General features: G+C 43.1%; 1 protein-coding gene and 1 non-coding gene across 2 annotated transcripts in view; one reads left to right on the top strand and one right to left on the bottom strand.

Moving 5' to 3' along the window:
* Positions 1-3,009: 3,009 nt before the first annotated feature.
* Rhoj (ras homolog family member J) overlaps positions 3,010-22,569 on the bottom strand; it is a 95,206-nt gene continuing 75,646 nt past the window's right edge. The window contains exons 3-5 of the mRNA XM_048361942.1: positions 18,044-18,208; positions 14,551-14,646; positions 3,010-3,998 (exon numbers count right to left, since the gene is read on the bottom strand). Coding sequence (XP_048217899.1) covers positions 3,852-3,998; positions 14,551-14,646; positions 18,044-18,208 — 408 coding nt within the window. The 3' untranslated portion in view covers positions 3,010-3,851. The remainder of the gene's footprint in view (positions 3,999-14,550; positions 14,647-18,043; positions 18,209-22,569) is intronic.
* LOC125363740 lies at positions 10,067-10,173 on the top strand. Its single transcript, XR_007213321.1, has one exon. It is a non-coding gene; the product is annotated as a U6 spliceosomal RNA (small nuclear RNA).

The raw sequence follows: 22,569 nt of genomic DNA, 5'->3' as shown, positions 1-22,569 counted from the left end.
TTAGCTTCCTCTCTATTCTCTAAGTGTTTTCTTTGTTTTTTAAAAAAAGTGCCTTGCTGGGGCTGGGAATATAGCCTAGTGGCAAGAGTGCTTGCCTCCTACACATGAAGCTCTCAGTTCGATTCCCCAGCACCACATATTGGAAAATGGCCAGCAGGGGCGCTGTGGCTCAGGTGGCAGAGTGCTAGCCTTGAGTGGGAAGAAGCCAGGGATGGTGCTCAGGCCCTGAGTCCAAGCCCAGGACTGGCCAAAAAAAAAAAAAAAAAAAAAAAAAAAAAGTGCCTTGCTTCCTTCGTAAGAAGTTCAGTTATGCTGAGCTTCACTTTTTCTTTGCTAGTTCTGTTGGTCCTGAAATGGCAATGTTTTGAGTTTCCTCATTTGTACTTAGGTAGCTACCCAAAGACTCTTGGGGAGCTAGCTGGGGGTCACCGGTTCCCTCTGTGGGGATAACACACATCCACATCATGGCAGCTCCATGCATTTAAGAAGAACACAGATCTTGTGAGATATCTCTGGCACCATGTCAACTATGCCTTTTCAAAACCGCCTCAATTTGGAATCTCCCAGCATGTTGGTCTCATGAATGAGCTCGCTTTTGGATATTACACAACATCATTATTATTTTTTAAAAAATTCAGACAGTCTTCCTACATAGTCAAGCTGGCCTTGAATTTGAGATCCTCCTGTCTTGGCTGCTCAGGTGCTGAGATTAAAGCCTGTTCCATCATGACTGGCTGAATCATATGGTATCTTAAGAGTCTTGCCTCAAATCAAATATTTCTTCTTGAAGACACTCTACTTACTGAGGTTACTGCTTACAGGAACTTTGACTGTAAATGATCACGTTTTTGTTGGATTCAAATTCCAGATTTATATATTTTTTCTCCTAAGACTGAGAAGGTAGTTGTGATTGCTCTTTTGCTACCATTTGAAATATTGTTCCTTTAATGATTGTCCAGTGAAAATGGAATGCATTGGCTTCATGCGCCACTTTTCTTTGCACATCAGGATCAGACATTGTCACTGAAGCCTTGAGATCAACTCTTCCTGCCCATCTGGGCACTTCCTAGTTTAGGGTTGCCATAACTATTGCTGTTTGTGTTTGCTCTTTAAGAAGAAAGTTTTCTCAGCAGAAATTGGCCCAGATTTCTTACCATGGGCATAGCTTTGACTTATGTTTTCTTCCTTTTTTTCACTTTCATAATAGCCTAAGGAGGAGAGGAAGCATGGGCCTCCAAGTGGTAGAGCACCAGGTATGAGTAAATAAGTCCAATAAAATAGTCCAAGGAGTCCATTCATCCTATTAGCCAACCATCTGAATGGAAACATAAAATCAGTCCAACTGGCTGCTTGATTGAGCTGTTAGGTTGGGATTACATTGCTGTGTCTGCTGGATTCCAGGCATTAATACATAGATTAAATCTTAGTCTCTACTAGCAGTTTGATGGCTTTGTTTAGAATGGCCTAGCTACCTGAAGTTATGTGTTCAAAATGTGGCTGGAGAGCTGGATGCCTGTGGCTTCTGCCTGTAATCATAGTTACTCAAGAGACTGAGATAAAAAGATTGAGGTTCAAAGCCAGCCCTGGCAGGAAAGTCCATGAGACTCTTATCTCCAATTCACCACCACCAAACGAACAAACAAATGGAAATGGAAATGTGCCTAAAGTGTAGGGTACCAGCCTTGAGTGAAAAAGCTACAGAATAGCACCCACGGTCCTGAGTTCAAGCCCCAGTATTGGCACATAAAAATAATTGTAGCAGAAAAACTGATGCTTGCCCAGCTCAGCCATGAGATGCCTCTGAGAATCTATGGAGGTGATTTCTCATTTGAATCTGAAGGATGGTCTGTGAGATCATCCATCAGCAGTGACAATTCACACACACAGTTCATTTCCACTTAAGGCAGAGAGCCTTTTTTTTTCTCTTGAATGTCAAGCTCTGGCTCAAACTCTCATTTCCTATTGTGTGTGTGCATTTGCCTCTGTGTGTGTATGTGTATATATATACATATATATGTGTGTGTGCATGCATGTACTTATTTATGCAAATGTTGAATGGGCTGAAAAGTGAAATAGTACTTGAAATGTAAAAGGATCAACACATTCCTGAAATTCTAAACAAACAGAACTCAAACAACAAAGATTTCAGGGATGGTCTTAAGAAAAATTACCTATATCACCAAATTATTTTCTATGTGGTTCTTTCAGGAAGGGAAGAGGCTACAAGAGAAATCTGGAAAAGTTGGTGTAATTTCATTCTGCAAAGATATGCTTTTCTTGATGCAATAACACAAAAAAGTTAAGTTTCTATATGGGAGTTTCTAAGAATCAAAGACTATTTAGAAGGCAAAACAGCCTCTAATTAAACGGTAGGAACTAACTCACACTATGGTAAAAATGCCCTGGGTATTTGGCTTCATGTAGAGAGAGCTCACGAAGTCCTTGTTCTATGGAAAAGTGATTCTGAGGAAGGCTGAGGCATGGGGAAGGAGAGAGAGGCAATAACGGAATCCTGGTTCTAACTGGAAAGTGTCACTCAATGCAATGGAGCCTCACATGGAACAAGCTGAGGAGCACTGGGAGTTGCAGGTAGAAATGTGGAGGTACTTCACCTGACCTTCGGGATTTTGAGATACTTGCTTTTCCACACCTGCTGTGCAAATCCTTTGGTTAGGTCAGGTTATGACTGGCAAGAACAGAAGATCTGGACTGGAGAGAGTATAACAGTATAGGAGGAAGAGAGAAAGCAGGGGAGGCCACTGAGCTGGATAAAGCCAGGTGCTGGTGGTTCACGCCTGTAATCCAGGCTACTTAGGAGATTTAGATCTGCGGATTGTACTTCAACTTCAGTCCAAGAAGACAATTTTGAGATTCTTATCTCCAATTAAGCAGCAAAAAGCCAGAAATGGAGCTATGGATGAAGTGGTAGAGCACCAACCTTGAGCCTGAAAAAGCTAAAGGACAGTGCCCAGGCCCTGAGTTCAAGACCTAGCACATGTGTGTACACATGTGTGCATGCACACACACACATACACACATACACAGAGTATTTTCAAAGATAGATACAGCCATATTCTTGCCCTTGTCATTTGGATGAAAAGCAGAAGTACTACTTTCTTAAACACAGTTTGTCTTTAGTTTACATGATCATATGATATGGGAAAAAAGCAGTTACTTAGCAATGTAAGCAATTCACAGATTAAAATCTTTGGCAAAATTGTGGACTTTCAATAATTCAAGTACTGTTTCATTCCAACCAGGTTCAAAACGTATGGCTCTGTAAATTTATAAAAGTGTTTTTAAAGTTTCTTTACAATCAGGCATTCAGAAACATACACTGATTCTCATAACTTGGTAGAAACCTGCTGAAAATAGCAATGAGTGTCCACTCCCTTGTCTTTAGCCTACTTTGGTATGGATTTGTTATGGCCTGAGGAAGTTGGATATAAGGCAATTGCTTGTAATATAAATGACTATAAGACACATGGGTAAAAGAGCAATGGAGGAAAGGTTAGTGCTGTATCCCCAGGTTTTGTGAAGACAGAGAATAAGGCCACAGTATGGGAAACGACACTACTTTGATTTTCCTGTATCAGCTTGAGTTCAGGAGTAGGAGATGGACCCTGTGGGATGACCTTTGACCTTGCGTTCACCATGTCCAACGGGGTCCTGGCGGGGGACGGGTGCGGTGGGGGTGTTTGGTGGGGGTGCTTCTGGCTGGCAGGGTGGGGCAGGGCAGCTGGCGCTAGGAGGCTGTGCTGGGAATGGGTGGCAGGTGGAGGACTCGCTCGGTGGGCTGGACTTCCTGTCTGTTCATGCCCTCCTTTGGGGCTGGGGACTTGTCAGGCCCCTTAGACAATGGAACAGCCACTGCAACACTCAGGGCAGCTTTTCTTCTTTTTCTTAGGGTGAAAGATGGTGAGGATTGCTTCATCAAAAACCGCTTTGAGACCTTTCTGCGTCAGGGCCGAGCACTCCAAGTAGCATTGGGCTCCGATCTTAAACATAGAAAGGAAGCCATGAATGAGAGAAAATGAGAACAACACAAAATAAAACAAACACCTTTGGGTTGTCAACCCTCTACCTTGTCCATGTTCTGTTTTTCTGTTTGTGAGCCTGTTTCACAAATAGCCAGGGTTTGGTCTGGATCCTGTTTTTTTTTTTTTTGTTTTTTTTTTTGTTTGTTTTTCATTCTAATGTCTATCTGCTACTCTATATTTTTCTTTTTACTTTCTTTCTTTCTTTTTTTTTTTTTTTGGCCAGTCCTGGTGTTTGAACTTAGGGCATGGGCAATGTCCTTGGACATTGAGTCACAGTGCTACTCCTTGCTTTTTCTGTTTATGTGGTACTGAGGAATTGAACCCATGGCTTTATGCATGCTGGGCAAGCACTCTACCTCTAGGCCACATTCCCAGCCTTTACTTTCTTTTTTGTGTGTGCTGGTTCCAGGGTTTGAATTTAGGGCTTTTCATTTCAGCTTGCTTGTTTAGGATGCTGCTCTATCACTTGAACCATGCCTCCACACTGGCTTTTTGCTGGCTAATTAGAGACTGAGTCTTGTGGACCTGAGGTGGCTTTGATCTGTGGTTCTCAGTATCTCAGCTTCCTGAGTAGTTATGATTATAGGCATTCACCATTGGCACCTGGCTTCCATTTTTCTACAATTGTATGTGAAAGCAATAAGTTTTCAGTCAGTGTTGGCAAGCAAATTCTGAAACTGATCCACAACTATTTGTTCTTGATGGAATATGAAACCATAGATCTATAAAAAATTAGGAGGATGCTTAAAACCAGCAGTACTGTTTGAATATATTTTGTGAAGATCAGGGTTTCATGATGCTGTTTGCAGAATGTGGAAGCCAAGTTCAAGTGAAATGGATTTCCTGGGTGTGGAAAGCAGAGAGCTAACCTGGGCAGAGAAAGCGTGTGGAAAGAGAGGGAGTGACAGGGCCTACAAGTCATTCTGGGTTAACTTCTGCTAAGTCCTCATTTAGCAAGCTAATATCTGGTAGGTATTTTTATCCAGTATTAGCATACTTTAAGAAATTAGAAATAAGATATATAAAAATTTAAGATAATTTATTGACAGAGATATCTTCCTTGTCAGGGTATAGGTTGTATTTATTTATTTTGGCGTGCAGGGGAATCCAACCCAGGGCTTGATGCAACATTCACTTATTACTGAACTACACCCTAAGCCCAACCCAAGACTGCCTGCTTCTCTCTCTCTCTCTCTCTCTCTCTCTCTCTCTCTCTCTCTCTCTCTCTCTCTCTCTCTCTCTCTCTGTTATTTTTGTACTTATCCTGGGGCTTGAACTCAGGGCCTGGGCTCTGTCTCTGAGTTTTTTTTTCCCTACAAGGCTGGTGCTTTATTATTGAGCCACAGCTCCACTTTTGGATTTTTGCATCTAATTGGAGATTAGAGTCCCACTGTCTTTCTTGCTTGGGCTGGCTTTGAACTACAACTTTTAGATCTCAGTCTTCCAAGTAGCTAGAATTACAGGCATGAGTTACTGATCACCTAGCTCAGCCCTGGCATTATTTTTCCTTTTTTTTGTTGGTCATGGGGCTTGAACTCAGGGCCTGGGTGCTGTCCCTGAGCTCTTCAGCTCAAAGCTAGTGCTCTACTACTTTGAGCCACAGTGCCACTTGCAGTTTTCTGGTGGTTAATTGGAGATAAGAATCTCATGGACATTCCTGACCTGGCTGGCTTTGAACTGGAATCCTCAGAGTAGCTAGGATTACAGTTGTGAGTCACTGGTGCTCGGTGGCCCTTGCATTTTTTGAGTCAGAGTTTCACTATGTAGCTCAGACTAGCCTGGAACTCACTATGTAGTCCATAGTCAACCTCCCCAGTGCTGGGAGTATATACCAGACACTCAGTCTGTACATTAATGATAAAGTATTTTGTGCTTGTTTAGAGCCTTATTTCAAAGCTTTTGGTTAATTTTATAACCGTGTTATATTTGATAACCACCAAATCCTCAAGAGAAGCAGAAAGCCAGGTCAGAACTATAGGCTTTCATAAAGAAAACCGCAGCTTGTTTGGCAGACAGCTCCGCTGAACAGGAGACCTGGGATATGACTGCCCACAAGCTCAATAGACGCCAGCAGTGTGGCCTTCCTCACTGGAAAGCATCAGAGAAAGCATTTTCTATTTCTGTTCCTATCGTAAGACTAACTTTGATGAGTTAAAGTGATTCAGAGGAGTCTGGCTGGATGGTGATCATCTGCCAACTATGGGGATGAGAAGTTAAAATAGGGGAGCAAGATTGCATGCCCACTGTGGCCGATGGCTACATAGATGAATGAAGCAGGTGTGGAGAGAGAGGAGGGAGAGCAGTGAGGACCGTGTTGGGTAGGGAAGCACACAGTCTCTGGAGAGGCTGTGGTCTTACTGTGTCTCCCTCGGGAAGGCTGCTCATGTTTGTATTGTTCAAGAGGAGTTGGAAATTGGATGTTTATTGAATATTTAGTCACTTAGGAAACATCCCGTGGGCCCAATAGGACACTGCTGAGGACGCATGTTTGGCTGTAGCAGTCTGTTTGCAATGTGTGGACCAGGGACAAACTTGGTTAGCTCAGAGAGTAGGCACAGATCCAGATAGACTGTTTCAAGGCAATAGGTAGAATGAAAGAAGACTAGACTTCAGATCTGGGCCTTTGGGTGACTGAGCCCCTTATCATTCAGCCCAGGAAGAATCTGGCCAGGAAGACAGAGAAACAGGGAAGGGTTATTATTGGAAGGGGCACAGATACAAAGACTCACTATGAAATAGAGTTGTTTTGGCTGGGCCCAGAAATTACTTTCCGACTTCTTCAACAGACACCATGCATTGTGTGTGTGTGTGTGTGTGTGTGTGTGTGTGTGTGTGCGCCAGTCCTGGGGCTTGAATTCAGGCCCTAGGTGCTGTTCCTGAGCTTCTCTTGCTCAAGGCTAGTGCTCTACCACTAGAGCCACAGTGCCACTTCCGGCTTTTCCTGGGTAGTTTATTGGAAATAAGAGTCTTACAGACTTCACTGTATGAGCTGGCTTCAAACTGTGATCCTTAGACCTCAGTCTCCTGAGTAGCTCCGATTATAGTTATGAGCCACCAGCGCCTCTCCAGCCTCTCCACCTTCTTTTTTCCCCTTTCCTGACAAGAATAAGCCAAACAAAAATATCAAAAGCATGGTACTGAAATCATCACTGGGTATTGAAAACTGGTCCCATTTTTTTTTAATCTTGACCACAGTTTGGCCTTTAGATTAAGAAATAGCTTCCTTAAAAGAAAAATAATGGGAAACAGTAGGCTGTGAAAGAGGAGTAGAGGGCAAAGACTATTTTCCTAGTAGTGTCAGGAAATACCATCTGTTGCTTTTGGGGAAATGGTTGATGTTTGATACAAACCTGAGGGGATAGGAGAAGTACAAGCATTTAGTGTGAGAACCCATTGCATGTAGAGGCAGCTCCTGGCAATCATGCTAAATATCTAGAGAGGGCCACCATAGCAGAGGCGGGGGGGGGGGGGCAGGAAGGAGGGATGGACCGCCCAGTGATCCCCAGTTCAAGCTGATCCTGAACTATGAACTGTGAACAGAGCTGAACTCTGCTTTCACTGTTCAGTTTGGCAGGATGTGTGTGAGGGGGTCCTGCAGGATGGGTGGGCCCCTCTTTTCTCCTCTCCCAAGTGCTGCCAAGTGCCAGCAGGTGAGAGTTGGCCATGGGGTGCTACAGGAGGAGCCCGGGCTTGTCTCTCCCCATTCTGACCTCACTGAGGGCAATGCGCCAGTAGGTAAAGGCATGATTATATAATGAGGTTAACATAACATTCTGAGTTCCTGGAAAAGTAGCCAGCAAATATTGATGTGTGAGAAAGAGAATCCATTTGGAGGCGCGTACTGGTCCCACATTTTACATTCTTGGAGGGTTGAAAAGAGGAATTCTGTTGGTCCAGGGAAGAGGCACAGCCATGTTAGAGCCATGCAGGAAAAAAAATCCATTAGTGTCATCAAATGTGAAATGGAGAGCTTTCTCAAGGAAACATGGTTTTTCTAGGGCAGCAATCTTTTTTGGAGTGATGTATTCAGCAATATGTTTAGAATCCATCTGCAAGAACTCAGGGATGAGGAATCCTTGTTTAGCCAGGCATGTTAGGAATCTGAAATACATTTTACTAAATGGACGTATTTTTTTCTTGCTTCTTTTTATTGGTGGTGGGGCTTGAACTTAGGAACTGGGTACTGTCCATGGGCCTCTTTGTGCTCAAGGCTAGCACTCTACCACTTGAGACATAATGACACTTCTGGTTTTTGGGAGGTTAATTGGAGATAAGAGTATCACAGGGACTTTTCTGCAAATGGACACATTTTCAAGGCAAAGAAATAGAGACTGAAGCTGTAAATAAAAAACTTTTCTAATAATTTTACATAATAGCTAAAATATAATTGTTTCCAAAGCTGGGAAATATGTCATCAGTGTACAGAAGATGCCAGAGTGCCCAACATGTTAAATGTTGGTTACTAAAGCATATTAAAAATACCTGTGTGAGCCAGGTGCTGGGGGCTGGTGCCTGCAATCCTAGCTTCTCAGGAGGCAGAGATCTAAAGATCAGGGTCCAAAGCTAGGACAGAAAAGTCCATGAGACTCTGATCTCCAATTACCCAGTGGAGAGCTAGAAGTGGAAGTCTAACCAACAGTACAGTGCTAGTCTTCGAGCAAAAGAAGCTGAGCAAGAGTGCGAGGCCCTGAGTTCAAGCCCCAGAACCTGCAACCAAACCTGTGTGAATTGATCAAGATGTCTGTGGGTGAATTTGGCCAGTCAGTTTCCAGGGCACTGGAAGGAGATGTCTCTGAACACACTGGTGTTTCTGCCTAACTGGTTTTGCCCACCTCAGCATTGAGAATGCCCAACTGACATGTCTGCTGCTTTGGAAAGCCTCTTGTGAACCCTTCTTCTTGTAGTGTGTCCGTATGCCTTGCCTGTGTCTGTCACTCTGCCCAGCCATGGCATGTGCTTATTTGCCTGCCTCTCTCTGCTTCTGTTCTATGGGCCATGCTTGTAGTGAACTGACCTGCCTGCCATGATCGAGGTTGGGGTCAAGGTCAGGGGGAGAAGGAGAGGTCCCAAGGGCAGACCCTTGTGCCCCCTGTATATGAGGCAGGATTGAAAACTCCACTTGCTCCTCATTGACGACACTGACTACAGGGTTTTTGCTGCATATTTGCTGCTTTTAATCCTATCTGGGCATTAAAAACCCAGCAGGAAAGAGGAGACAAGCTAGAGTGATGATGACAGAAGGCATGGGGTGAAGGAGATGGCGGAAAAGGGCAAAGAGAATCCAAAGATGAACCAAAAGAAAAACAGGAGCGTGTGTGTGAAGAAATGGCATAAGACGTTTAAGCTGTATGTAGTGGTGCACCCCTCATTCCAGCATAGGAGGAGGATTGTGAGTTCAAGGTCATCTTGGACCCAGTCTCAAAACAAAAATAAAGACACAAACAAAACCTTATGAAGTCTGAACTTAAGCAGTCACATTCAGGCTTCATCAGATGGAAATGAGAAGGAATGCCCAATGTTAATCTTTGAGCTCATCTGTAGCAACCAGAATGGTACCTGGGATAGAGTAGGTGTTTATTATTAAGTAATTCTAGTAGTATGTGGACATTAATGTAAGTGTAGGGTGAGGATTAAAAACACTAATTGAGCTGGGCACTGGTGGCTCATTCCTGTAATCCTAGCTACTCAGAAGGCTGAGATTTGAGGATAGCAATTCAAAGCCAACCCAGGCAAGGAAGTCTGTGAGACTCTTATCTCCAATTAGCCACCAGAAAACCAGAAGTGGAGCTGTGGCTCAAAGTGGTAGAATGCTAGCCTTGAGCAAAAGAGCTCAAGAATAGTTAGACCCTGAGCTCAAACCCCAAGACCAACAAAAAACAAAACAAAAGCAATAATTGAAAGAGGAAGGGGAATAAAACATGTGAAGGATAACAGGAAATACACATATGTAAATATGATTGACTTTGTAATGTAAGTCATTGTACATATGAACACTTTGAAAACATCCTTTAAAAATAAAATGTCCTGTGCTTGCTTCGGCAGCACATATACTAAAATTGGAACAATACAGAGAAGATTAGCATGGCCCCTATGCAAGGATGACACGCAAATTCGTGAAGCATTCCATATTTTGAGTACATTGGAAACTGTATATACTGGTATTAGAACTAGGAAAGTGAAAGAGAATATCAAAATTGAGAGACAAAGGATAAAAAGACAAATGACTACAAAAGCAATACTTAAAAAACCATTTGGTGTAAACCAACTGAACAACTCATGGGGGGAGAGGGAAAGGGAGAGGAAGAAGGGGGGAGGAAGAAGGGGGGGATGAGGGAAGAGGTAACAGTACAAGAAATGTACCCAAGGCCTAATGTATGGAACTGTAATCTCTCTGTACATCTCTTTGACAATAAATAAGAAAAAAAATTGAAAAAAAGGAAAACAATTAATTCTGAACAAAGTATAATTAACATTAAAAAAAATGTCCTGGGGGCTGGGAATATGGCCGAGTGGCAAGAGTGCTTGCCTCATATACATGAAGCCCTGGGTTCGATTAGTCAGCACCACATATATAGAAAATGGCCAGAAGTGGCACTATGGCCCAAGGGGCAGAGTGCTAGCCTTGAGCAAAAAGAAGCCAGGGACAGTGCTCAGACCCTGAGTCCAAGGCCCAGGACTGGCAAAAACAAAAACAAAAACAAAAAACAAACAAAAACAAAAAATAAAATGTCCTAAGCTAGATACTGGTGGCTCATGCCTGTAACCCTAGCTACGCAATGGCCTGAGATCAGAGGACTGTGGTTCAAAGCCAGCTGGGGCAGGAAAATCTGCAAGACTTTTTTTTGTGTGTCAGTCCTGGGTCTCGAACTCAGGTCCTAGGCACTGTCCCTGAGCTCTTTTGCTCAAGGCTAGTGTTCTACCACTTTGAGCCACAGTGCCACTTCTGGTTTTCTGGTGGTTAGTTGGAGATAAGAGTCTCACAGACTTTCCTGCCTGGGCTAGCCTGGGACAAAGATCCTCAGATCTTAGCCTCCTGAATAGTTGGGATTACACTAGCTCCCAGCTTGTGAGACTCTCATCTCCAATTACTATTGAGCATAAAAGGTCAGAGACAGCACCCAGGCCCAGAGTTCAAGCCCCAGGATCAGCACTCATACACATAAAAGTTGCTGGGCACTGGTGGCTCACACCTGTAATCCTAGCTGCTCGGGAAACTGAGATCTGAGGACTGAGCTTTGAAGCCAGCCTAGACAGGACAGTCAGTGAGACTTATCTCTAGTTTAACACCAAAAAAGCCAGAAGTATATTTATGGCTCAAATGGTAGAGCACCAGCCTTGAGTGATGAAGCTAAGAGACAGTGCCAAAGCCCTAGTTCCAGCCCCAATACCAGAGCAAACAAAACAAAACCAAAACAAACAGCAACAAAGAGAACTTCCAAACCTAAGGGTTTCTTAGAGGAAGGAAGCAAACAAAACCCTGTGGTTCAAGCATTGTTTCCTGTTCTAGCTTGGCCGCTTTCTAGCTGTGTGTCCTTCATCCTGCAGCCTTAGTGTCCTATAGGAAAGCAGTGGTACTACTAGACACCCCTCTGAGGGTGGCTGTGAGGACTAATTACCATGAAGCATGTAAAGCACCAAGCCTGTGGCCTCGCATATTATAAACACTCTGTCCACACTGGATGTTATTATCAATGACTTGCCAGAGAAGCAAAGACTAGAGCAACTTAAAGTGTCTCTGTAATTATAGGAATTGTGATGAAACAACTTAAAACACTCATTTAGCTTTTCCTCTAAATTGGATTTCATAAGTTGAACCTGATTGTCTAGCTGAGTGCAGTTGCTAAGAGAGACTGGAAAAAGGCAGGAAATTGGTGAACTCAGCCATTGTTCTTAAAATAAGTCTGAAATGAAATGAGATGGGAGGATTTGGAGCAACTTGTTTTCAGGGGCGGGGGGGGGGGAGCGGCGGGGGGGGGGGGGAGGCGGAAACCTCAAAAAGCTCTCCAGCCAGAAATGAGGAGAGGAAGTTGATGGAGTAAAGGTGGGAGAGGGGTCCTGGGACCTTGTGCTAGGATGCCTGGGAATTATTTATGGAATTCTGTGTTTACATATGGCAATGAGAACATCTGAGGCTGAAAGAATGCTTGAGGAAGGCTGGGAATATGGTCTAGTGGTAGAGTGCTTGCCTCGAATACATGAAGCCCTGGGTTTGATTCCTCAGCACCACATATATGGAAAAAGCCAGAAGTGGCACTGTAGCTCAAGTGGTAGAGTGTTAGCCTTGAACAAAAAGAAGCCAGGGACAGTGCTCATCCCCTGAGTGCAAGCCCCAGGACTGGCAAAAAAAAAAAAAAAATGCTTGAGGAGGGGGAGGAAGAACTCATTCTCACCTACATATGGCATGTGAAGAGACAGTTTCCACAATGGTCAGAGGCCCATGCTGCAGCGTCCAGAGCTAGATGATTGTTATTCTTAGCTGTGTGAGTCAAATGTGTGCCTCTGTCCAGACCCTGATCTATGAAGTGAGACTTGTATTTATGGAAGTTGTTATGAGCCTCAACTGTGAGAAGCTTGTAAAATCCTTAGTGTCCTAAGAACTCTGGGGGGTAAGTGGGTGCTGGTGGCTCATGCCTGTAATCCCAGCTACTATGGAGGCTGAGATCTGAGGATCAAAGTTTGACACCAGCCCAGGCAGCAAAGTCCATGAGATTCTTATCTACAATTAACCATCAGAAAACCCGTAAGTGGAGCTGTGGCTTAAAGTGGTCGAAGACTAGCCTTGAGCAGAAAAGCTCCAGGACAGCAGGCCAGGTGCCGAGTTCAAGCACTATGACCTTTACCACCACCACCACCAAAAGAACTCTGAGAGGTAGCTGGAATTGGAATATTCATATGACCATTCACAAAATTAGGAAGAATCCAGCATTTCTGAGATGTCCTTAGGCACTGCATTCATAAACACATTTTATTTGAGTCCTTTCTAATTACTTTTGTCATCTGTTAATTACTTTTAAAAGGAGATACATATGTAAAAACAATTTGGTGGTATTGGAGTTTGAACTCAGGGTGTTATGCTTGTTAAGCAGGTGCTTTACCACTTAAGCCATGTTCCCAAGCTCCTTTTTTTCATTGCTTTATTTTTGTGAGGCTTATTTTCTTTACATCTAGACTGGCTTGAACTGTAATCCTCCTATTTGTTCTTCTTTGCCACTGGACGACAAACATGTGCTACCGCACCCAGCCATTGTGCTTCTTCTAGGACAAGAGGCACACATCACCATTTCCAGTTGGGATGGAGTATCTCAGCCAGGGGAGTATCTTTCATGCTCAGGCTGGCCTCGAACCATGAGCCCCTGCCTTCCACCAAGTGACTATCTAGGATTACAGGTTTGATCTACTGTACTCAGCTTGTAGTTAAATGTTATTATGGATGGGCATCGAGAGGGTGACTTCTAACTGCCCAGGGCATGCATTTTTCAGGGATATTTTCTTAGAAAGTAAAACAAAGCCAAGCCTAGTAGTACATATCTGAAGCCAGCTTGGGCACAAGTGTAAGCATAAAATACACTAAAGCGAAAGGGGCTGGGAATGTGCTCCAAGTGCTAGCATTCTTCTTGCCTAGCAACTGTGCAATCCTGAATTGAAGCCCTGATGTGTGGCTGGGGCATGGGTGGTGGCAGGAGGTGGGAGAAAGAAAAGAAAGCAAAATGGAAAAATATAAAGCCTACTTGGATCAATGCATTTGTGACTCAGTCAATTGGGGAATAGATTGAAATGATGGGAGTGTGATTTTATAAGTTTCCTCATGCGTGGACTACTTGTGTCCATTTTAGTGGCTGCTTTGCAGATGTCTTGTTGTAACAGAGAGGCCAAGATTTGTGGTCTGACAAGTTCTTTGTGAAGTATTTTTCTCCACGTGGTCATTATCATGGTAAACTCTCAAGAATGGACAAAGGCCTGGGAAAACAGACCCAGCTCTGAGCCAACTGCCTTAATCTGTGAGCAGCTGCTTAGATTTCCCAACAAGTTGATCTTTGGTGTATGTTGTTTTTCTGTATGTTGTTTGCAATGGCCTAAGTGGCTTTTCATTACATGCAGAGGATATATGGGATAAATATAAACCTGTCAGATTCTAACCTCAGTTTCTCCCAAGAAAATCACAAAATGCCTTGCTTGGGCCATTTAAATGAGTTACACTGATAATAAGCAATGAGATTTGCAAGTGTACATCTTTAATTCCCACTGAACATGGCAAGTAGATGTTCTCAGGGCTGCTAAATCAAAATGATAAGTGTTTTAGCTGCTTTGACTCACAAGGTTTCTTTCTTAATGAGAAACAGGCAGTGCTGGCTGACAAGAACAGGAACCAAATGGCCTCCTCCAGCCTCCTTCAAACACAAGGGGCATCCAGAACAATTCTGAACACATTAACCCTATGTTGCTCACACATTCCCGAGAACACACCCATCCTTCGCCATGCACTAAGAACTGAGTTCAAATGTGACTGTACCGCTTTGGCAAGTTTCACGCCATGCTCATAGGTGAGGGGCTTCTCCTTCATGTACAGCAGACGAGCCAAGGTTTTGGGGTCATCTCGGAGATCAATCTGGCAAAAAAACATACCCATGATGAACTTGTGTCTGTGTGTCTGTATGTGTGCCAGTACTGAGGCTTGAACTTAGGGCCTTGGATTCTTGCTTGGCCTCAAGATTGGACTCTACCACTTGAGTCACAGCTCCATTTCCAGCTTTTTGATGGTTAATTGGAGATAGTCACTTGGATTTGTTTGCCTGGCTGGCCTTGAACTGTGATCCTCAGATCTCAGCCTCCTAAGAAGCTAGGATTATAGGCATGAGCTACTAGGCTTGAACTTGTTGTTTTATCCAATTATTAACTGTGACCTAATAGAGTTATTTTAGCCTTCCAAACATCTCTGAGTTTTGCTGAGTTTTCTTTAAGAGAATACATTGCCCGTGCCCTTGTTGTGATGGAAAAAGTAAGATGTTTTCTTTGTAAACAGATATCGGCACATCTTTATACTGTCTACTTCAAAGCAGTCGGCCCAGGTGCTGAGGACTTACTGCTATGATTCTGGTGCTGCGTGGTGCTGTTGAGGTTTTTATTTCCTTCTTGCTAGATTTCATCGGTAAGGGCATACAAGACAATCAGGCAAAAGTCAAAACAGCAGTGGTGAGTTATTTAATCCTAAATGATATGACTCGCTATTTAGCACATTTTTCCTAGCTCTGGATACACTTTTTTTTTTTTATTCCAAATCAAATCTTCGTCCATTTGAGGGGAAAGATTTGTTTCCTATGAGATGATTTATCAAGCAACAGATGTCTTGAGCACTCTGGAAGGCAGTTCCAAAGAGAAGTTTCTGAAGAAGGTTTCCTCAATGAATAAACATGAATCTTGGCAAAAACAGAATTTCATGGAAGGGAGCACATCTTAGATTTGATAATTCAATTAAATATCCTGGGTGCTTTTCAACTTTACTGTGTATGTGAACTTGAGACTGAGCACACAGGCCTGGTATCTTAAGGAAAAACCAATCTAGTCATATGCTAGGGCTCCATTGGTGAGTCTAGGGCTCAAGGTTTTCTTTTCTCCTCTTCTTTTCCTTAATTCCACTTAGTGTGATCAAATAAGCTAAAAAATGACACTAATATGTTTGAATGTCCCTTCCAGCCTCCATCAGTGTGGACAAATGTTAGTATTTATAATTTAAGGTAAAAGACTTCATTTAAATAAAGCATTATCAGCTGGATGCTCATGGCTCATGCCTGTAATCCTAGCTACCCAGGAGGCTGAGGGTTCTGGTTTGAAGCCAGCCTGGGCAAGAAAGTCCATGAAACACTTAACTTTAACAAACCACCATAAAGCCAGAAGAGATATGGCTCAAGTGGTAGAGCACTAGCTTTGATAAAAAACAAGTTCAGGGAGAGTGCATCAGGCCCTGAGTTCAAGCCTCAAGACCAGTAAAAATAAAAATAAAGGAGGAGGGCCAGGCACTGGTGGCTCACACCTGTAATCCTAGCTACTTAGAAGGCTGAGACCGTAGTTCAAAGCCAACTTGGACAAGAACGTCCATGAAACCCTTATCTCTACTTAACCAGCGAAGAGCCAGAGTAGAGCTGTGGCTCAAGTGATGGAGCATTAGCATTGAGCAAAAATGCTGAAGGACAGCAACCGGGTTGTAAGTTCAAGCCCAGTACTGGCAGAAACAAAACGAAACAAGCAGGGGAAGGTGTGAACAAGAGGAGGAGGGAGGATGAATTAAGAGAGGAAGGGGGGGGGGGGAATGCAGTTATAAAATTCAATGCATGGGCTGGGGATATGGCCTAGTGGCAAGAGTGCTTGCCTCCTATACATGAGGCCCTGGGTTCAATTCCCCAGCACCACATATACAGAAAACGGCCAGAAGTGGCGCTGTGGCTCAAGTGGCAGAGTGCTAGCCTTGAGCAAAAAGAAGCCAGGGACAGTGCTCAGGCCCTGAGTCCAAGCCCCAGGACTGGCCAAAAAATAAATAAATAAATAAATAAATAAAAAATTCAATGCATATCCTACAAAATTAAGAAAATTGAGAGATGTGGTGGGATTGGGAGGGATGGGGAGAATGATGAAAGGGTGCCATTGATCAAGATACATTGTATTTGTATATTACTTTGTTGAATGGCAACTCCTTTGTACAACTACTTAAAGTTTAAAAAAACACAAAGCAGGGGCTGGGGATATGGCCTAGTGGCAAGAGTGCCTGCCTCATATACATGAGGCCCTGGGTTCGATTCCCCAGCACCACATATACAGAAAATGGCCAGAAGTGGCGCTGTGGCTCAAGTGGCAGAGTGCTAGCCTTGAGCAAAAAGAAGCCAGGGACAGTGCTCAGGCCCTGAGTCCAAGCCCCAGGACTGACAAAAATAAATAAATAAATTAATTAATTAAAAAAAAACACAAAGCAAAACAAAACCCCCCAAACTTCTTTTTTACCAAACTAACAGATGTAAAAAACGAGAAATAGGGAAAGGCATCAAACCAAAACAAAACCATAAAGTCCCTGGGTATTGTTAGTTTCCTCTGTATTTGGAATAGTAATTTAGGGTTTTAAGAAAGCAAAGACCATTTAAAGGTACAAAAATCCAAGGCAGCCTTTAATCTATTGATACAATTGGAAATTCAAGTTATGGAACTTGATTAACTCCCAAACACTTGAAAGGTCCAGACAAGTGTGTTTATCTTGAACATGTATTTTAACTTTATTCCCCCTCCTAAGATCCAGATGACCAAGGGATTAAAAGAAGATAGAGACCAAATAGTTTCTCTCTTCTTTCTCCTGGTGTATTATTAAGGAGCTCTGCCATAATATGCCCACCCTGATCACTGGGGTCATTTTGATCCTCATACTTATTTCGTGATTTTAAAACACTTGTGGATTTCAGCTAGAAAAAGTATTAGAAAATATGTTCAGCTGATATTCTTACTTGATTACTCCTGTTTAGGGCCAGAGAAGATTATTTGAAGAATTATTTTGTCAGTTGGGCACTTGTGGTGCATACCTGTAATTTAGCTACTCAAGAGGCTGAGATCTGAAGGTTGCACTTTGACGTCAGCCAGGGCAGGAAAGTCTGTGAGATGCTTATCTCAAATTCACTATCAAAAAAGCCAGAAGTGGAGCTGTGGCTCAAGAGGTAGAGCATTAGCCTGGAGCAAAAAGAAGCTCAGATGAAGCACGCAGGCCCTGAGTTCATGCTCCATGATTGGTACATGCACGCACGCATGCACGTGCACATGCATGCACACACACACAATTATTTTGTTATTTAAAAAAAAGGTGAGAGATTTTTAAAGGCTATATCAAAACTTCCTGCTTTATATTAAATAGTTATTTAGTATGCATCTAATTTTCTTTCAGCTCCAGGCTGTTCACAGGAAAGATAAGAGTTTTTGGTAGAAAATGTTGTGTTAGCAGCCCACCCGCGCCCAGCCATGGTCCTCATTTTCACCTGGGTCCCGATGAGGACATAAGGCACATGAGGCATGCAGTCCTTCAGCTCCGGGACCCATTCCTCCTGGACATTGTGATAGGAGGCAGGATTGACAACGGAGAAGCAGATCAAAAACACATCGGTGTTGGGGTAGGAGAGCGGCCGCAGCTGGTTGTAGTCCTCCTGTGGGAAGAGCAGGCAAGAGTTTGTTCAGCCTGGAGGTGGGGTGGGGGGCAGACATGGAAGTTTCCACTGTGGGAGATAGAGGCTCAGTACCTTCCCCTGGGTCGGAGTGTGGTGGGCCTCTATATTACCAGAAATAAAGGAGCCATCACTTAGGAAAGCTCCTTGCTATATATAGACATCACACATATCCTCCACTGAAGATGAACTTAAAAAAGATGTGAGCAGCTCTATTATGAGATAATTTATACACTGTTAAGTTCATCCATTTATTTTTAAATTTCTTTTTTTTTTTTTGGTGGCACTGGAGTTTAACCTGAAGGCATCATGCTTTCTAGGCTGATGCTCTACGATTTGAGCCATATGCTCAGCCCCTTTTGCTTTAGCTATTTTTTTTTTCCAGATAGAAGCTTGTAGGCTTCTTTTCCCCCTTGGGTTTGAGTGGACCCGGACTGTGATCCTCCTACTTATATGCCTTCCATATAGCTGAGATTATAGGTGTGAGCCACTCTGCCTGGCCACCCACTTATTTTTCGCTGCTAAATTACGTACACTTAAAATGCACAATATGATGTTTATATATTACATACCCAAACAAATTAGCATATCCATTTCTAGAAGTTGTCATCTTCTAAATGAGTAACAGCACCTGAAATGCACTTCCTTAGTGAATTTCCAGTTTACAATATATTTATTATTAACCATAGTCCTCATGCTGTGTACATTAGCTCTCTAAAATTATTCCTCATGCATAACTGCAGCTTCATACATAGAAAAAATCTCTCCATTTTCTGCCCCTCCATGCCGCTGGTAACAACCATCTTACTCTGTTTCTATGTATTGAAAAATTTCCCCATTCCACAGCATGTAATTCAATAAAAGTCACTGCAGTTCTCCTCAAGTTGCAATTTAATTTGGCCACTGGCCAAAGCAAAGACATCTTCTCTTATACAGTTTTAGGAAATGATTTCCAAACAATGTGGAGTAAGCTAATGACAATACAACACAAAAACTTGTTTGCTTCAAAGAAATATGTGGCATGAAGACTTAGAGCTAAAAATTTGGGACTTGTTTCAAAATTTACTTCAACAAAACAGTGTGGCCAAACAAATACAATGGCAGATCATTTTGTTCCCAAGGCCTTTCTATGTCCTTCAATAGGAAGTTTTATAAGCGTTTATAGAATTTAGTCACTAATAAGCCGAAAGTAAGTCGTGTCTATGAATATATATGCCCACGCCCTATATAGTTATATATCCCATGTAACATGCATTGAAAGATATATAGACAGTGCCCTGTGCCCATGTATACATTGTATGTATACACATGCAACCAGACCCACGTACTCACACACACGTTAGTCTATCACAACCACAGCTGGCATACCCTCTTATTTACTGGAGCCCGACTGCTTTTCCTTGCATTTCAAAAATTATGAAACACAGATGTGTTCACTGCAAATGCACGCATTGCCAAAATGCTGAGATAAGAAAGGAACATTTGTTTCCATCTCCAATGTATTTTCCAACAGTTTTTCTCTTACAGACAAGGAACTGCTGCCTTAATTGCCCTTCCAAGCTTCTGAGATTTCTTTATGTATACAATCTAATGTTTAATTCAAAGACATAAATTAATTGTATATAGTTCATATTGTTGTGCCTTTTATTTTTTAAAACAATGCCATGAGTTTTATTACATATGTTTTTATCTAACTGCATTTTTTTCACTTTTAAGACTGGGACTCAAACTCAGTATCTGTTGCTTTTGTTCACTGGCTGTCGCTCTGCCACCTGAGACCATGCCTCTAGCCAATAACTATTTTTGATATAGGGTTGTGCTATGTAGGCCAGATAAGACTGGAACTGACTGTGTTGACCTGGCTGGGATTATAGGTGAGCCATCACACTCACTGCCATTCTACCAACTCTATTGGTAAAAAGGCGTGAACAAACATGCACATATGTGAATGGAAGGAAGTGTCTTGGACTGTTACATGTGGTTGTCTCTGGCTGGCCACCACACTATATCACTGAGCTCATCAAAGCACCCTTGAGAACAGGGGACAGTACATTTGGTTACTATCATTGCTATGATTAAAACAAAGTGAGGCACGAGTTGCTCTTGACGGTGGTCTGAGATCTGGAAAGATGGCACCATCAACACCCAGATTTCACAGAATAGGAAGTTAAGATTCACAGAAGTTCCATAATGGACTAGTGCCACACAGTGACTCAGAATGCTAGGAGAGGGTGTTTAGCCTGCACCCAGCTCTAGCTCCCCACCCACGATTGCTGCAGCTCAGAATTTTAAGTGACAGATTAAGCATCTTTCAAATTTACTTTTCTAGGAATCAGCGTAGACACATGAGTTTCCCAGGGATCTAAGAAATTGTGGTTACCCACAAATGTTTATTAGTTGTCTGGCATCTGCTCAATCTACCACAAGATGGCAGCAGACACTATATTTAAAACCTCAAAGACTCAAAGCAAGAGTCAAGAGAAACATCAGGACTAGGGAAGGTGAGACAAATGCCTAGTACTCTGAAAGGATCATGCCTGTTTGATTCTGTACTGTCAGCTATTGGATAGCTATGGCTTTCTTGATAGAAAAGTTGGGAAGACCAGGGCATGCTGGACTGTTGGTGGGAACGGGAGAGAAGGGCTTGGTTTTGATTGTTTACCCTGCCAGCAAGGCAGCCCAGTACTCTGTTGCTCAGTGGGTCTGCATTGGGTCTCACCATGTTCTGTATTTTGGATTTTTTTCCCCTGTGGGAAATCTCAGTCCTGTTGCATAACTCCACTAACAAGCTGGATTGTTTAGTGAATGTGTAACCTCAGAGTTAAGGATGCTAAATGTACTACCTTAGGCAAATAAGAAATGACTATTGAAGTTAGAAAAAGAAAATGCAAAATCCTGAAACCATTCCACTTATGTGAATGGAGACAGGTAAAGTTTCCTTTGACTCCTAGCCCCCACTCTCCTTTTTGGGCTGGTAATGGGGCTTGAACTCCGGGTCTTACACTCTCACTTGAGTTTTTATTCAAGGCTGGAGCTCCACTTCTGACTTTTTGCTGGTTAATTGGAGATGAGTGTCTCATGGCCTTTTAATGCCTGCACTGGATTTGAACTATGAGTTTCAGATCTCAGCCTCCTGAATAGCTAGGACTACAAGCGTGAGCCACCAACCAGTGACTGGCTCTCTTACTTTTTGTTAATCTGGTAATGTAGGCTGTTTATGTGGCTGAGTTGGAAAAAAAAAGTATATCAAGGCTAGGAGAGGCCTTAGAGATGAATTAATGTCCACCATGCACATTCTCAGGTGCCATCTGCCCTAAAGATGAAGCCAGGAGGGGCTGCATGCCTGCCTTCATCCACCCCGATACGGCACGAATGTCAGAACTCCCAGAGAACTGTTCTTTTTTCTTGTCCCAACCAAGTTTCATAGTTTCGAAGCCAAGTGGTGGCTGACTGCATGATTTAAATAGGACTTCAGAGAAAAAACACTTAAAAAAAAAAAAAAAGGCTTTTCCCTGGGTTGGTGGAAGGTCACCACTGGGTAATGCCATCAAGCCTGGAAGGGGCTCAAGGACCCAAACCTGGAGCAGGAGGCTAGGAGGCTGGGACTCTGAGTTTAACTCGGTCAGATAATTCCATGTTAAGTTGGTGTCAAAGGGCTCTGAGGGGTGGGTGAGGGGTTGGGGTGTCACTGTGGCCCCTTCTAATGTTGGAGCAGACATGGAAGCCAGGCGTGTGCTCCTTGAAGAGGAGCGATTTGTTAGGCCTTCAAGGCTCATGGAGGGGTTGATACAAAAGGGTGATGGGGAAAGAGGGGACCTTTCAGTGGGTCTCAGACTTTCCGTACATGCGAATCACCTGGGACCTTGTTAAATCACAGACTCTTATTCAGCAGCACGATTGGAGGACAGCCAGAGAATGACATTCCTAACAAACTTCCATGTGGCTTGCAGGTACGACTGGCTCAGGGACCAACCACACAAAAGCAGAGCGCCTCCCACAGCATGGGTCCTTCCTCCCACGCCCAGCACCTCTCTCATTTTCATTTTATTCCCTAAGTCAAGCTTGCTTTGGAAAAATCTTAGTCCACTGTGTAGAGTCATGAGCCTAGGAGACAAGTTCTCTGTGTTCAAATCCCCATCCTGCCAGGTACTGTAGTGTGATTTAGGTAAGTTCTTTCCACCTCACTTTCCTTTTCTGTAAAATGTAAATGATAATATACTGGCCTCAGGGTTGTTATGAAGAGAAAAAATGTGTTGATATTTATAGACTATTTGGAGGGAGGTCTTGAATCTAGTAAGCTTTGGTGTGTGTGTGAAAGAGAGAGAGAGGAGAGAGGGAGAGAG

This window comes from Perognathus longimembris, chromosome 14, assembly GCF_023159225.1.
Source record: "Perognathus longimembris pacificus isolate PPM17 chromosome 14, ASM2315922v1, whole genome shotgun sequence".
Classification (NCBI taxonomy): domain Eukaryota; kingdom Metazoa; phylum Chordata; class Mammalia; order Rodentia; family Heteromyidae; genus Perognathus; species Perognathus longimembris.
Note: the sequence above shows the minus strand (reverse complement) of the source record. Positions and strands in the feature narration are given on the sequence as shown.